Source organism: Anopheles maculipalpis, chromosome 2RL (genome assembly GCF_943734695.1).
Source record: "Anopheles maculipalpis chromosome 2RL, idAnoMacuDA_375_x, whole genome shotgun sequence".
Lineage (NCBI taxonomy): Eukaryota > Metazoa > Arthropoda > Insecta > Diptera > Culicidae > Anopheles > Anopheles maculipalpis.
Window position 1 is genome coordinate 25,045,407 of NC_064871.1, and position 17,100 is coordinate 25,062,506.

The following is a 17,100-nucleotide window of genomic DNA, read 5'->3' on the forward strand; positions in this document are numbered from 1 at the left end:
ATACGCCTTCAAATGCCGTGTGATGATTTATGCGATGAGGGTTGCTTTTCCACCACTGATTTATGGCCACCGGGGGCAGGCATGTGGAAACATATTGATAAAAGCATCAGTAATGATCATTAGCTTGTCAGCAGGGATGAGCTATGTTTTGGTGGATGGAATAAAGTTGGCAAGGAACAAAGTAAAGTAGCATAATGTCTGAGTAACGTATTTGAATGGATTCTATGTTGGTTGTCAGTATTTCGATCCATAATAAAACGAAGCTACTCTCAAGGCTCTCGGCAGTCAACAAGCACGATAAATTTTGAATACTACTTACTTCACACATTTTCAAACAAGTTTCAATCACTTGGCAGAACTAAGAGAGGTTCGCTGAAGAACGGTTCCACAAATCAGCGAAAGGGGTGCGGTACGAATTGAAGAAACTTGATATTTACTGCTCACCATGCAAGGGTCATTAATCGGTAAACATGCGAAACTCTAATGGATGTATGTATGTGTATCGGAGAGCCCACTTAATTTGGAGTTTTGGTTGCTAGAGGGAAACTTTACACGTAACTTCGTGTGTAGCTTTCGTCCGGTAGGAACTTCGTGATTTACTGATAGAGCGGCCGGGTTGAGATAAACGGGAATCGGATTACATCGGCATCGATGGGGCAAGTTTTCTGTTTACCCTTTATCAGATCGATGAAGCTTTATAAGTATGTACAGCGATTAGATAGAGAGTGTCCGGTGCTTTAGTCTCACGTAGCGCGAATCGTAGGTGTGCCAAAGTTTTGCCTCGCCCAGCTTAAGTACATGCTTGATCGTTTGCTGAAGGGTACTTAGAGTTTCTTGAACCGCCTAAGTGTGTCGTGCATGAATTGAAAGTGAATTGAAAATGGTTAATTCATCGATAGTTTAACATCGATCGCTTCCCTGCCACTTTCGAGACGTTGATTTAGGGTAAAAGGGGGGCCAGTCCGTTGTTGGGTGCTTGTTTACCCTGTTCAAGTGTAATAGTTTGCTAAGCGAAGGCAGCCATTTCTAAACCCCAGTACTTACGTATGTGTTTGTTATTTTTCCTTCTTTTTTCCCTTCCATTTCATTTCAGATGGCACCAATCAATCTAGCGTACCGTTCCGACACTACCGACGGACGGACGACGACACGGCCGACAAGGACGCAACGACCCATTTCAATCTGAAGTTGTCAGGTCACGCATCGCCCTCGCTGCGTCCCACCGATTCTGCTTCGGTACCGCTACGGTCCGATGTGGCAATCAATCATTTTAAACCTGTGACCGAACACCGAAACCCATCCATGTGGATTGAAGTTACGAGTATGTAGTGCGACGGATTAAATCATTAATGTGTGCGTGTGTGTGTCCGCGTGTGTGTGCATGTATCGTCCCTTTAGTAATCAAGTTCAGCAAAGCAAAGGGATCGTAAAAAATCCGTTCCTGCGTAAAATCCTTGCGGAGAACTGTGGTGGAAGTGTAAAGCAAAGGGGTTTTCGGTTTCGGGGGTTGACTTGCAACGACTTGAAGCTGAAACGATTGACGGCAATAAATGTCCAGCCATGCCTGTCGGTGACAGAACCTGCGTCAAAGTTGTGGCTTCTCTGGTGACCCTGGTCGATGGATGTCATCGGTGTAGAGTGGTTTTTCTGTATCGTTCAGCACCGGCAATGGTTTGTGGCAAGGGCAGTAATTAGCTTAGAAGAACTCAAAGTTAAAGAGAGAGAGAGAGAGAGAGAGTAAAAAAAAGTCTACATACATATCAGAAGTGGTACAGGGAGAGTGATTATGTGCATGTGTGCCTCTCCAGCGTAGGATCCTCGTGAAGCATGTATAAACTGTTGCACACTAAAAGGATGAAACGAATGAACGCTGAACAATTACATCGTACCTTTAAGTCTACTGGTGGAAGTGTTGCTACTTGTTGGAATTTAATTTTGCCAGCGAATGAGTGAGTGAACGAAAGGGCTTCAAAGTTATGATTCCATGTTTGAGACACAGATTTGCTAGTGCATTTGCATGGATGAGTTAATCCTTTCCATGCTAGTGGACGATATTGGTGAAGTACGACAACGACAACAGGTACGGAAAGCTCAGCATCTGGAGGATCTCTCGGCCGTATTTCCTGCCACCAGCGTTACCGAACGATCCGTTTCCTATCGAGCTCCGTATTCAACGCCCTCGACTATCTTGGCCACGGTGGTGAGTGGTGGGACGAGCCTTGTGCCGGGCAGCATTCCGACCCCGTTCGCAGTGTTGCTGGCGCACAACCAGACTACCGGTGACCATGGCTTCGGCCAGGGTTTCACCGGCGGTGTTGCCGATGCTGGCGAGGCTGGTGGTAGTGGGAGCGGTGAGTCGATCGTTGGTCCGGCGGCATCGATCGGAATCGGTGGTTCGCTTGGTGTGTCCGTTACCGGTGGTACGACGGTAGCCACGATTGTGTCCTCGACGCTAGCGAACGCTACACTGTCCGAGCACGAGCTAGACCTAGACACGATCCGCAAGGTGATCATTTGCATCGTACTGTTAGCTGTGATATTTGGCACGATCGTCGGCAACATACTGGTGTGTGTGGCCGTGTGTCTGGTGCGGAAGCTGCGCCGGCCCTGCAACTATCTGCTCGTGTCACTCGCCGTATCGGACCTATGCGTCGCCTGCCTGGTGATGCCACCCGCCCTAATGTACGAGGTGCTCGGTGAGTGGAACTTTGGGCGCGTGTTCTGTGATATCTGGGTGTCGTTCGATGTGCTGTCCTGTACCGCTTCCATCCTGAACCTGTGCGCCATCTCCGTGGACCGGTACTGGGCGATCACGAAACCGCTCGAGTACGGCGTAAAGCGAACGCCCCGTCGTATGATGCTCTGCGTCGGGCTGGTATGGTTGGCGGCTGCCTGCATTTCCCTGCCCCCCTTGCTGATCCTCGGCAACAAGCACACGATCGGGGACGGGCCCGATCAGCGTCCATTTTGTGCGGTGTGTGAAGACGTCGGGTATCAGATCTACGCCACGCTCGGTTCGTTCTACATTCCGCTCGCCGTGATGCTGTTCGTGTATTATCAAATTTTTCGTGCAGCCCGCCGAATAGTGAAGGATGAGAAGCGCGCACAGACACGGCTGGAGAACAGTTTGGCTGTGGATAAAGTAAGCACTACCACCAACACGACGACGACGACGGCCATGAGTTTGAAGCCACCGGATTCGATCGGATCGGCCATCGCTGCCGGAACGGCACTGGGAGCGGGCGGTGGATCACCGCACCAGAAGAAGCTTCGCTTTCAACTGGCCAAGGAGCGGAAGGCATCGACCACGCTCGGCATTATCATGTCGGCGTTTACGATCTGCTGGCTGCCGTTTTTCATCCTGGCACTGGTAAGACCACTTATGGACGATGACTATCCAACGCTGTCGTCGTTCTTCCTGTGGCTCGGGTACGCCAACTCGCTGCTCAATCCCATCATCTACGCCACGCTGAACCGCGACTTCCGGAAACCGTTCCAGGAGATCCTGTACTTCCGCTGCTCGAACCTAAACATCCTGATGCGGGAGGACTTCTACCACAGCCAGTACGGTGAGCCCGGCTCGCAGCGGTTCGTGCTGGAAAACGAAGGGCAGCATACGGCACGGGAAAGCTTTCTCTAACTCGGTGCAGTGTCAGTAAGACAGTGTTGCTGTCCATTCGAAGGACGCTGAAGGATTGTTCCTCGCAAAAGTGCTTTCATTCGAACTGAGCCTGCTTTCCATTCGTACGGATTGCTGCGCTGGGCTTTGTGTTTTTCGATCTGTTCTAATGTTTTGTTTCTACCGCCGGAGCAGTGCTGGTTTATGCGATGGGTTAGCGTGCCCTGTAAGTGCTTCTTGCAGCCATAGTAGTATTAAATGTTTCAAGCACTAGCTGAAGATGTACGCTGAGTAAAAGCAGAAAACGCGATGAATAATACTGATAAGCTAAGCTACTTTACAAACTCAAACGATGGTCGCTGTTAGCGGCACTTAGTGGAGTCGTTAGGTTTCCATGAGACAATTACTGGTGAAGTTGTGTAATATAATTATTAAATTAATAATTATTCTCCACCACACATAGATACGTAGGTCGCCTAGCGGGAAGTTGTGGATGAAAGGATGAAGTAAGGGAAGAATCAAATGGGTTGACTTTACAAAGTAAAACATAACAAAAATTGCACAACACTACAACAAAAAACAAGCCGATACAATCACGCTGTCTAATTAGAGGGTATGGTAAACACAACAATCCAATCATTCGTATGACCGTTTGACATAAGCAGTAGTGAGCTTTGTCATTGAGAAAAACAAAAACTATATAAGAGAAAAAATGCAACATAAAATGATGTTAGTATTCGGTTTAGAAGTATGCATAGTAGCACGTAGAAACAATAGTTGATTAGTTTTGTTGGTAGCAGATGTTTGTATCCGGCCGACTATCCTTAGGAGCGAGCGGAAGCATTGCTGCTTCCAGATCTCAAAAATATAAGCAGATGGCGTAATTTGTTAGTTTATGTTAGTGACTGAATCAAGAGTTTCTTACATTCTTAAACTCAGATTATGTTAAAGAGATGAATGCGGGAGAGCTAGTTAAAGTGCGACATGATCTTAATATGGTTTCCCTTAATCAAAAGTATTTGTTTTTCTATAAATAATCACGATGAAGTGTTACGCTACGAACTTGTTTTCATTGTAGGGTGAAATGTATTAAAACAAGGAAGCGACAGAACATAAGACTTTAAATGCGAACAATTACTATGTCGTAAGAGCTCCGAAACCGCACTGGAAGGTTAGAAAGGAATATTTGAAGAATTTACTCGTAAAACGAAACGAACTCTTTTAGTATGTAAACGTAGGCGCTGTAAGTGATATCACGATCGAACCGTTGTGTGTCTGTATGTGTGTGTATGTTTGTGTATGTTTGGGAAGGGTGTACGAGGGCAAGGTGTCTAGTGCTGTACTCCGCCAGGCATACATATTTCCGTAGGCTCTAAAGTAACCGGTACCGATGCTTGCACGCCAGCAATGAAAACCGATAAAACGGCCGAAGGCTATCGAGCGGCACCCCGTTCGGATTGGATGTTTTAGTTTCATTTTTGAAGTATATACTAGTGCAGAATGATGGTGCCGAAGTGCACCCCCGATAAAGCTACAGGAACTTGATGCAGGTGTACACAATTGCATAAAGCGAAAGTAAGGAAAAAAGTAAAACTACAGTTCGAACTGCTGTTAGCTGCACCTATTCGAGCGGCATGGCCGTGGGGATGAAAACGTTCGATGCTTGTACTATTTACAATTTTGCTCTCTAACCTATCACTTAAGGGCAAAGCCAGAGCAACGCGTGTCACAACACACGAGAAGCGATTATTTACATGAGCATGAGCATGAGTTGTTGTTGCGTTGGTTTTCGACTGTATTTATCGTTTTATTTTTCTATCGATGATTGAATCTCTTCTACAGATCGTATTTATAGCAAAATCTGACCTAGACTTACACTAACATGCGCGGATGAGGGGGAAAACAAAACATACAAACCATTCGAACGCTACTCGTATACCTTAACTGAGCTTTTTTGGAATTTGTTACCGGACACTATTTTTAAACAAGAAACAACCGACACGAGAAAGGCTCAATCTAGTGAATCGTTCTCTGAATCATCAATTCTCGATAGATGTGCTTCAGTAGGGAAATGATGTTATGGTATTAAACGTTGTAGTGAAACACAGGTACGCGCGCGGTGAACCGCGTGGCGTTAGACTTTACAGATAGTAGCAAGGAGAATGCAAGCTGCTCACCGTGATCCTGTTACGGCACGCTGAGATGTGCGCATTTGAAACAAAAGTCTGGTTGATTTTATACTAAAATCTATAATTGCTCCTATAGCTGAGATACGAAGCAGACAGAAAGAGGTAAATAAATATCAACTAGAGAAATATCTAAATGGGAACCTTAAATAAAAATCAAAGAAATAGAAAGAAAAAACAAACTCGAAAATGGATTCTTTAAAAAATCGCTAAACTGCTCCTTGCCGAATGGGCACGAATGGGGGAATACTTAAAATAAATGACAAAAAGATTTGTAGCTGAAAAATACATTTAGTGCCGTTTGTTTGTTGAAAGAATGAAGCTCTTCTGGATGCATGGGTAAGATCTGTTATAAGTCGCCTTATATTTTTTGCACCAAACATTGATCTATTTTGCATGAAGTTGAATGATTTTTTTTTTGCTGAACGTATCTTTGAACGAAACGTAGGAGAGACACATTTCTCAACAGTCGACTATAGTGTACGAGACGAAATTGGATGCTTGAATGGAAATTAATATATCATAGATTCTGCCTGGCTGCCTGGCCATTTTCAGATTCCTCGAGTGGTAGTGGTCGATAAGTGAAAGTTGTTTAAAAAAGCTGTTTGCCTAGCTGTTGGAGGACATGTGCGTCAAGAAAAGCGGTCGATTTGCCGGTCAAGCAAAAAAGCTATCGACGGTGATCGTTATCGGAATGGTATATTTAATGGTTCAAATCAAATTGGAAAGAGAGAGATAAAGAGAGAGAGAGAGAGAGAGAGAGAGAGAGAGAGCACAGAGAAGGAATCTTTAAGCGTTCGGTGTGAAGAATTTTACTTGGTCGAAGTCATGGAAGCCATGGTTTGTGTCTTAGTATAAGAAAGGCATCAGGTGCTGTTTGCTCGGCATTGACTTGTAAGGAGCACCACTGTAGGTGGAGCGCGGCTGAACTAATCAATCATCAGAACCGGAAGAAATGCTTCTTCTTCTGGGAAAAGAATCGGGCGCACCGTAACATTAGACGCTATGTTCCGTACCATTAAGAATGCTGAACCACAGGGCTGCCGTAGAAAGTCAACTGAGTCACCATAAATCATAGCCATGATTATCCAATTCACATTATACCTAATGAACGGTTCACAAACATAGCTTACGGTAGAATTTCTAATGGTTTGTGGTAAGTCGTTTTATAACTTGAATTTAACCTTAGTTGCATGAATATTGCAGAATGACTAGTGAGATGGTTGATATATTTAGAATAACTTTATTATTTATGAAATGTAATTATAAAGGGATTTACAATTGAATTATTGACAATGCTTGACCGTAGAACATGAATTGAATTTGAATTTTATTTTTAAATATTTGAACGTATCGCATTTTTGCCAACTTCAAATTAACTAATTTTTTACCGAATGTAACAGTTCAATGGAGACGCATGGAGACGCCTGGTGGTTTGTTCGTGAATGGAAACGCAGGGTCACATAAATTAAACAATTAAATTTAATCTGAATTTACCCAAATGAGACAAAAATGAGGTGTAGTTTTTGTGGAGCTGTTTTTATTTTTGTTTATTTTCAACTGTGCTTCTTTTTGTGCGTTTTTACGAAAGGTATTTTTTATCGTCTCTATGTTCTCACTTAATGATAATCACCTCGGAACATTCATCTGCTTATGGTAGCGAAAAATAAACTAATTTGTTGCTTTTTCCTCTCGTATCACTTTCATGGACAGTAAACGTGTTGGGCTATAAGCAGATGCTTTTAATCTGTCCCAATCACCGGCGTAACATCCTCGCCAGTACTTTTATCCACCTGAAATGTGTACCTTTATGATGGACGCAGAATCATTCGTAGCAGATTTAGCTGTAACGGACCGTCTCAACCGCTAAGCTGGAAGTACACCTCAGCCCGGTACGATAACTTACCGTACACCGAAAAGGGACGCATAAATTTCGTCCACGCTCAAGGGTCATCTTGGGCTGCTGCTCATCAAGATTATGCTTTCTAGGCGATTCGAGCTGATGATGGATTTCAGTGTAGTTCCCTGAAATCCTGCTGTGCACCGTTGACGGTGAATTGATGGTCTTCAGGGTGTCGTTTTGGGTTGATACGTAGGGACATGATCCACACACACACACATACACCCGCAAGCTGTGTCCCGGTGTACACGGTTCACAGTAATGTACGCCGGCATGATTCACATCCGTGGAAAGATTATTGTACACCTGAAGATGACGTCCACTTCGTAAGCTTGTGCAAGCAATTACGATTGGCACAGCCCAGCTAGGGGACGAAATGTAGCGTATTTACGTCCTTGGAGGGTTTCATGTTTGCATGTGTCCAGTGCCCACAACATGCCGGATGGATGGTTTTTGGAGAGTTCCTGGAATTCATTACCATTAGGCAGAAAGAAAATATAGGCGTTACGGTCGAACCGTACTTACTAGAAAACTAATGTAAACAGGATCCTAAAAATTCTTTAGAAAGTCTTGAAAAAATCGAGTGACTTTCATTTTGTAGAGTCTGCCCGTATGTGAAGGTCTTAGATTTTTATCAAATTAATTTCTAACGTGCAAGTTGGAAGTCTAGAGTTTTCATTGGTTGATAGACAAAAATAGTAACAAAGGTTTTTAAAGTTTCAAATATATATTATTAGTAGACAATCAATACTACCAAAATTCTCATTGCTTTAGCTTAATTTTTTTGTAAGTAACTGTAATGGAAGTGGATCATTAATTAATCTTTTTTTTTAATATCATCCTATCGATTAGTATCCATTTTCTGACAAACGATATGTTACAAACCAAAAAAGAACCGTTTCTGTTTTTCGTTATCTTAAGCGAGGTTTTGTTGCACTTTTGGTTGACAATTTCCTAATATTGGTTTTTGCTCCTCCGGATTCATCCCGTGAAATTCGAAACAATAGCAAATGACACCGCAATCTTTTGCACTCGGGACACCACAAAAATGCTTACGACGTAGCCGAAAAAAAAAACTGGTTTGTGTCTGTGTGTCGTGAAAAGAAAGGTCATGGATGGAAGCTAAATTTTAAAATGAAAATGGTCTTTTTAATGATGTTTTCGGTAGAAATTTGTTTTCTTTGTAACGCAGCTCTCAATTTCACCATCGCTTGAAATGTAGACGACGAACTTTCGGTCCTTCATTCACTTTTTTCGGCTTCAAGGTTTGCATGTTTCAGTCGTGAGCATGATTAGACAAGTCAGCTTATTTTATCCTTCCCGTCTGCATTATCAACAACAATGGTGATAACACGGTAGGTAACAGGCATAATGACAGTACAAGATGGCCCGTGCAAGGGCAAGGGTGTACCGGTGCCCTTTTACGGTGAGCCCTTAAAGACTACGTACCCGTTTGGGCAACCATTTCGAGCCCTTTTTAGTAATGAAGTCGCAGCAACAAAAGATCCAATGAATAGATGAATTGTTTTTCCTTCGTCAAATTTTGGGTCGTTTGTTATTACAGTTTTTTTTTTCAGTGTGCTTTTTAGAAGCGAAAGCGGCATTTTAGGACAGTTTCATGCTAAAAATAAGAAACAGCACATCCGATATGGCTACGATGGTCGTAAAAGTCGTAAAAGGAAATGTGTTAAAAAGCGAGGACAATTAAACTGGACAGCGGAGAATGCTATCGATCGGTACGGGTGGCACCATACAAAAGCAATCGATCGTAAAGTTCGCTTGTTTGTGTGTGAGTGTGTGGTACCTGGTGAAAAGCGTAACGAAATGGATTAAATGGATTTTCGAGCCTTCCGTTCTTTTGCTGTGGAAAATGACATTTGGCGTAAAGTCGTCGATGTTACCGGACAGTTTTCTCACCCGGTACAGCACGGTGGCAGAATATCCTTGTACATAGCAAGAATCCTTTCCCTTTGTTATCGGAGTTACCGTTTCCCCCAGTCCTTCTGAGGTGAGTTTGGAGTAATACTACCTGTTTGCCGGTGAGTGGGCCACCTCAGGGTAGGCGGTAATGCATGGTGATAATTTTCTTTGTGCCTGTAATTGGATTACCGTAGCTCGTTGCATCATAAGCAGGAGTTTGTAAAGGTGATTGAGAAAAGGACGTTACATACCACTTTTCATGTTTCCTGGAAAATGGTTCTTGATCATTACGTGAAGGAATGTTAAGATTAAAGAGGCTTTTTTTGATAGTAGAGGGCCTAGGAACATTTGATTGTATTTGATGGTGAAGTTTTTTTGTTCAACGTTAAATGTGATCATTTTGGAGACAGGGCTGTTAGAGCAGAATTACTTTCTAAATTTGCTTTGAAATTTGACACAATATCCATAACGGGCTTTTTTAAACTTTCAGTTGTTTATCGGTAAAAAAAATCCCTTAAAGCAAATAAATGTTGATGCAAAATGTATCCTTGAGACTTACATACTTGAGGCCTACAATTATCTACTATAGGGAGAATTTACCGGACGAACCGGGAAAGGATCGTTGTTGTCTCGTTGGAAAGTGTTATTTGGTTTGATTTTTAAAATGTTAATACAGTAAATACACTTAATACTATTCAAAAACAGGTAAGGGGTTTTAGCCTGTATTGTTGAACCGAAAACATGGCTCGAATTTTCAATCTGTTAACTGAATGTTTCTGAAAGCAGCGAAATGAAGCTAAAGTTTATGTTTAAATGTTTCAAAGTTCTTCAGTAAGTACCAGTTCAAACAGACAGGTAAATATTGTACCACTTACACTTACATTAAAATATATATTGATATTTGGGGTCTTTTGAAGAACTGGAGCGCTCTAGTTTTAATCATCATATTTTCTTAATCATATTTTCCCCTAATATACTCCTAACATTTGACAAGCTATGACATCCTGGTTACAACAAATCAACAAATAATAGCTTCTTGTTGTTTGCTCAGTGTGTGAATATGTTTGAATTCAGGAATATGCTTGAACCACAAAATGTTTTGTGGGCGTTAAAGTAGCCGATTTTATTCCTTTTATTTAAAAAAGCATAAACATAATTGGCAGTTTACTTTTTCCTGGCGGATCTATGACGGCACTTTTGAAATATGTGTTATAAGCTATTAAGCAGAATTATTGGATAAAATCACACCCACAAAAACAAATATTCCTGCAGTAAAATAAGGACCTACTCGAATAATACTTCACTTACAGATTTTTTACTCACCCTTTTTACTCGGTGCCTAGTGCCTACGCTTGAATACGTTGAATATGCTTTCGGGAAATTATGACGCTTGTAATCTTAATAGGCATAATCGGATCAGTATTGCCAGCTGCGATGCCTGGCGTGAGAATTACTAGAAAACACTCATTTATTTCCCAAACAAACACACACACACCCACATACAGGCACAATCATACTGGAGCAAACGGTTTGGCCATGAGCTCATGCCACCGAGCTCAAGCCAAAATCAAACCAACGCTACTGGTGGCACAGTACTTGAAAGCAGTATTGCCTTGCATCCCGGCTGACAATAAGTGCTGGGCGTACATCGACTTATGCATAAAACATCGCCCATCGTAACACATCCCCTCTGTCGAACGGCAGCTGTATGGCACATTTCATACACGACGGGAGATTCCGATTTTCCTGTGCAGAATGTTTAGCAAATATCGTACCTTCGATTTGTCGTTTGTTGGTCTAACACTTCGGGCCGACTGTGAGTCTGCGGCACAAACAGTGAAGCACAAACATGTTCCCTGTTGATGCGTTCTCGGTGAAGCGATAATGCATCCTCACCATGCAATTGGAACGTCGTGGCGTGAGGGGGGGGGGGGGGGGGGGGGGCAGGAGAAGCGAAAGCTAATGCTTGTAAATGAATTTTAATGGAAATGGCAAACCATCGTGGTTCGTGTACACCGAACCAAGTCGCTCTTCCTACGGAGGTTTACGATCGATCAATCGGGTGAATGTTGCTTCCAGCTCTTCTACTCGAAGTGAAATAATTCCTCACCGTCCTTGCACAATTGGCAAGAGCTTGGCCTAGAATTAAGAGCAACACTCTAGCCAAGAGAAAGGGCCTGAAGAGTCATTTGAATATGGAGCTTTCATAAAATTATGCACCAAAACCTCATCGGTCCCACTTTCGGCCCCATCCTGGGCCGTGTTGCTTAATGGGACGCATGGGTGGGACCTTCGCTGTCACGATGGATTGATTGCTCGAATGAACGAAGCACTAATGATGTGTGGCCATTATCGATCTCTCCCTGCTAACTGATTCCGTAAACAGGAAGCGGATTGATTTTCTCCCGGTCTGATTTGCGTACAAACAGCAACGGAGCAGTGCTGGTGCCGTTCGGACACGCGAAAGCTGATATTGATTATAGTGATTATCAGATATAATGGCTAATTACAAAACGTATCCGATTGCTGAACCATCCCAGCGCACACTACCGGTACAGGTTTGTATGTTTTAGCACTGGAAGTAAGGTGCATTTCGTCGCCCAATCATAAAGGCGCACACCCACCTCTATGTGTATGTAAATTGAATACACTACGGTTAGTGGCGCTGGGGAATAATCAGTCCGCTTTCGTTGGCTCATGTAATTGGGGGCCAGCTAGCTGGTTTTCTAATCCATTCGCTAATTGTTATGAATTCAACAAACGCGATGGTCGCTCAGGGAGCAGTGTGGCTTTTGTTTGTGCTCAGCGAGCGAGGAGTTGGTTGCTTATGGTAGACAAACCGGCCATTGATTACATTGTGCGCGTGACATATTACATTCACGCTAGGGGAGCGTGGGTAAATTTAAATAATTAGCAATAAGGTTGATTGGAGTGATTGAATCAAATTTGATTTTGACATTTTCTTACTGAGAGCGCGATTTTCCAGGTGATGTACGAAGGTTACCTCAAGATCAATACAGTGAATGTGGAAATGATTTGACGGGTAAAGAGTGTCCTCATATCTCCGTTAACATACGTCAAACCATTACTCTGGAATCGATCATGCTTTTTGTGCTTTTCAAGCGTCACATTTCCGATTCCAACAATGGCATACGTGATGGAAAAACAGGTTCATATTTCGAACAGCGTTACATTCGCGGAACTAAGTAATAAAATATTCATTGTTAAAAAAAACGACAACATGTTGCGCGGTAACGTTGCTGAGGTGCAAACGTTCGAGGTCATTCTTATTGGTACGTCACGAAGCGTTGGAATGTTCCGTGGTAGAGATTTGATTTGGTGGCATGTATGCTTACCGCTTGCAGAAGTGTTACGGTTGAAACGATCATGTTACCTTGATTGAAACAAACGTAATGGATCAAAAGGAAGAGGTTAGAAATAAATCTCTTGAATAAGATTACTTCTACTCAGGAAACAATAAGCAAATCAGGTGCAACGCAATGATAAGAGAGTGGCTTGTTGAGAGCGGGATTGAATTGAATTGCCATTGACAGAAATAAAGATTGATCAAATAAATATTAGTTATTTAGCTATAGTTTTCGTGATAGTTGGGTAAGTTTTTTGCTTGTGAATTGTTCACAACAGTATAAAGGTATATTTCTCACAAACGATTCAATTCGCAGCTGGAGAAAAAGCTATGTTAGAATCGGAGTAAAGTATTTGTCACTAATTTTAAATTGGAATTTTATGTTAAATTTTTATAAAGTAAAATATGATTCCGTTGATAGTTTATACGAAATGAACTGATAATCAAATTCTATTCAAAACCATCTTTGCTCATTCATTTATAAAACGTTTTCTGATAAATGTAGATTGGCTAACATGTACTACATCAGCCCCATGAGGTCATCGTTCCGAAGCGAAGAATCAATATGCTTCTGCTTCTTTCCCTTCCCACCGTGCAACATCACCTTTTGGCTAGAGGAAAGACCACACCAAAACCAAATACCACACCGACGAGTCGGCAGTATAGGGTGCGTGGTAGATGATTCGGTTTTTAGGCGAAATTTCCACTCCATCAACACTTCGCAAATTTACCTTAGCACTTCACCAATCTGCTCATCCCATCGTACGTGCACCGTCAACCAGCTTTCCAACCATCTCACCTATGTACCACCGGACCAGGGGGACCTGACAGGTCAGCCAAACCCCGGTGGTGTTTGTATTGCTTGAACTTGTACAAAGATAATCGTGCCAGCTCGAGTTGACGCAGGATGGACAACCTAATTGCAGTGTTTCTGATAATGTTTACCGGCACTTGCGCACGTACCGATCTGGTTACGAAGTGTGAGGTGTAAACAGAGAGTCCACAAATATGTGTATATGTGTGTGTGTGTGAGCACTGTGTGTGTGTAGTCATCTCGGTTGTTGCAAAACTCCGTCCGTCGAGTATGTTTAACGCAACACAAATAACTATCTCTTCCTGAACCGTTAGAGCATTACTGTATCTTGCGTACTGGGGAGGTTTATAAAGAGTCTCGAATGAGCAGTGAGTGTGTATGTGTGTTTATGTTCGTGCTTTCAGGAAGAACAAGCCAATAAGTGAGCCTAACAATGGTCGAAGTTTGGACACACTTTATGTCTCTTCACTGAAGAACTTCATGCACCGGTTCAGCCTACAGCCGCTATCGGCGTTAACGGCAATCGGTTGGACTAGGGTCGAGAAGCACGGGAGGCTCACTGTGAAAAGTCTGATGACAGGACGGAATTGTGTATGGGGCCAATCTCACATCGCAGGGTACTAGAACGCACTAGGTCAGGGGTCATTTTGTAGTAAGGACTCGTTTCGATTTTTTGCTACGTTTTTCTGTTGAACGGAGAGCTCTGATACAGAGCTTCAAGTGTGCTCCATCGTCAAGAGTTTTTATTCTTTAAAACTGTTCCAATGCACCGGAGTGCTTCAGTGTGTGAAGTAGTTAGCAAACACCCTCCATTTACCAATATCTTGAGTGTTTTTTGTTGCAAAAACGATTAGCAGTGATTCTGATCAAACTGTTAAATTCGATTTATAAACGTTAATTTTTTGCTATCATTCTGATCATCATTACCCGGGAAATGTACACGATGGCCACGTATCGCACGAACTATACGCTTCGGTGTCGTTTTGCAAAGTGTTGGAGCAATCACTTCACGCCGCGTCATATCATTACCATAATTGCCCTGATGGTTTTATTTTCTCGATATTTCCCGTTGTGGCAGACCACATGCCAAAACCCCGTTCTTACAGGAAGCCGAAATATTACACCATCATCACCATTCATCCGCTCGGAAGGTTGATCGTGCGTGACGTGGGAGCTCAACTGTCGGGCTGCTGCTTATTTTTTCCACTAAAGTACAAATTGATAACGCTATCAAGAGTCGCTTTGTTGCTGGCTGGCAGGCAACCACATTTCACCAGGACCGGCGGACGCCACCGTTTAGGAGCAAAACGATGCTGACCGGAAGAGCGAAAATGATAGGTTTCATATCGTTTTCTCCGGCACCCATTACGCTATCGGGGATGCACTGAATAACAATAGCGGCGCTAATCTACCTCCGGCCGATAGTCCGGCATGAGCGTGTACGTTTGTGGCTGTGTGGGAAAATTTTGATCCCGGGGAAATATGCCGGCCATCTCGACCGCTTAGAGCAGGGGTTTAGGATGATGGTTTGACAAATAGTAATTCCCCGCACGTACAAATAATTTATCTGCCCTTTCTTCGATGAGCTGCCGCCATCGTAGCCGGGTAGCTTTGTCGGTCGGAAGTGTTACCATTTTGTATCCGTTTCCTGACATCGGAACCGGTGCGCCGTACTGTACGTGTCTTGGAGGAAAAGCGTTACACAGGCTTTTGCACGGCAGAGCGTAACAAGAGGACCAAGTCGCGCGGGAACTGTACACATCTCAGGCATCACTATCAAAGGGTCGGTTGTCGATTTTGTCCAGCCAAGGGCGGAAGTACGCTGCATTGCAAACTAATGAATTTCCAAGATTTTACATACGGCACGACCAACGTTCTGGATGGGATGGCAAAAAGATCAACCAAAAGGCGGAAGGATACCACATCCGTGCAATATTTACTCGTTGTGTGTGTGTGTGTGTCTGCGGATAAGTGATAACGAGCATTTTCCGGGTAAGGTTCCACTGATTAGCAATCAGGGTTTGGGTATGTAAAGGAAACTTGATCTTCTTTCGTAGGGAACGCTGATGCTGGTACTGATGGTTTCATGCAAGGTGTTTATCACAGCAGTTATTAGCTTTTTCATTTTATGGTTCATGGAAGTACAGCATGGCCGCTAGGGTACAAAAAAATGTTGGAAAGTAGAATCCAACATACATAAAAAAAAAAAATGCTGCATCTTTTCGACAAGCACAATCCTTGAACCTTTAAGTAGATTGGATTTTGAGATGATTTAAAGCAATCAGAAAAACGAAACTGTACTTTGGGATTGATTTCATGCAACGAAGTCACAAAGCTTGTGATCCCAATGCAGTAAAAAAAATAATAAAATTCAAACATGGAACCCGATAAACAAACCACACCTTCGCTTACATCCACCAAGCTTAACTTCCATTTGTAACCATCTGTCTCGCAAGACATCATTCAGAACCTTTTGCGAATTCTCAAATACACTCCGAGCGACCAAACCTTCCCAAGGACCATCCTTCGATTGTGGTTAAGCTCGTTAAAACATAAAATAGCACGAAACCGGTAAACGACGGCCATGTGAAGAATCGAGAGCTACGCCGAAAAGAAACAAAAGAACACAATAACAACACGCTTCCTTACGCTTCGGACATGGTGATTGTTTGTTTTACGACGTTCTGGTAAACATTATCCTTACACACATTTGTGCGTGGTAGATGCAACATTCGGCCGACGCTTTGTTTCTACTCGACACGTGTGTTAATTTTGTATCACTTGACTGTGGCCATGTAAACATCTGTATGAGTGGTTTGCCGCTCTTGTGGAAAGAGTTCAAGGTTGGGTTAAGAATTTGTTGTTTGCAATTTTATGGTGACCACTAAGAACGTTATTTGTGTGTGGAGGGTCTTGAAAGGGGGGAGGAGGGAAAGGGGAAGGCCCAAAAAGGGCTCCATATGTACATGAGTGTGTGTGTGAGGAAATGTTAAGAGGATTGCAGTCAAGCATGTTGAAGAAGTTTCTTTCACTTCTTTTCAAGGCTTTTATTTTGTTAATGGGTTTGTTGTTGATGAAGATTAAATGAATGACATAAAAGAAGCAAATATTTGGAAAAACTATGTAAATACAATAGGAAACATTTACTGAAGGCATTACTAGTAACAGTGAAGCATGATAGTAGAGATGACAGAACAGGCATGGCAAGTCGTTAAGTCAAAAAGCAAAAAATGAGATTGATGAATGTACTATAAATCTCCAAAAAAACTAAATCATATTTCCATACCCTCAAAA

The 17,100-nt window shown here is 42.8% G+C and overlaps 2 protein-coding genes across 2 annotated transcripts in view; one reads left to right on the top strand and one right to left on the bottom strand.

Moving 5' to 3' along the window:
* Positions 1–17,100, bottom strand: part of LOC126558361 (fibroblast growth factor receptor-like 1) — a 232,258-nt gene that overhangs the window by 79,514 nt on the left and 135,644 nt on the right. The window lies entirely within an intron of this gene.
* LOC126557672 (5-hydroxytryptamine receptor 1-like) lies at positions 2,002–3,643 on the top strand. The gene has a single exon (XM_050213527.1). The coding sequence runs from the start codon at positions 2,018–2,020 to the stop codon at positions 3,638–3,640; it is 1,623 nt and encodes a 540-aa protein (XP_050069484.1). The 5' UTR covers positions 2,002–2,017; the 3' UTR covers positions 3,641–3,643.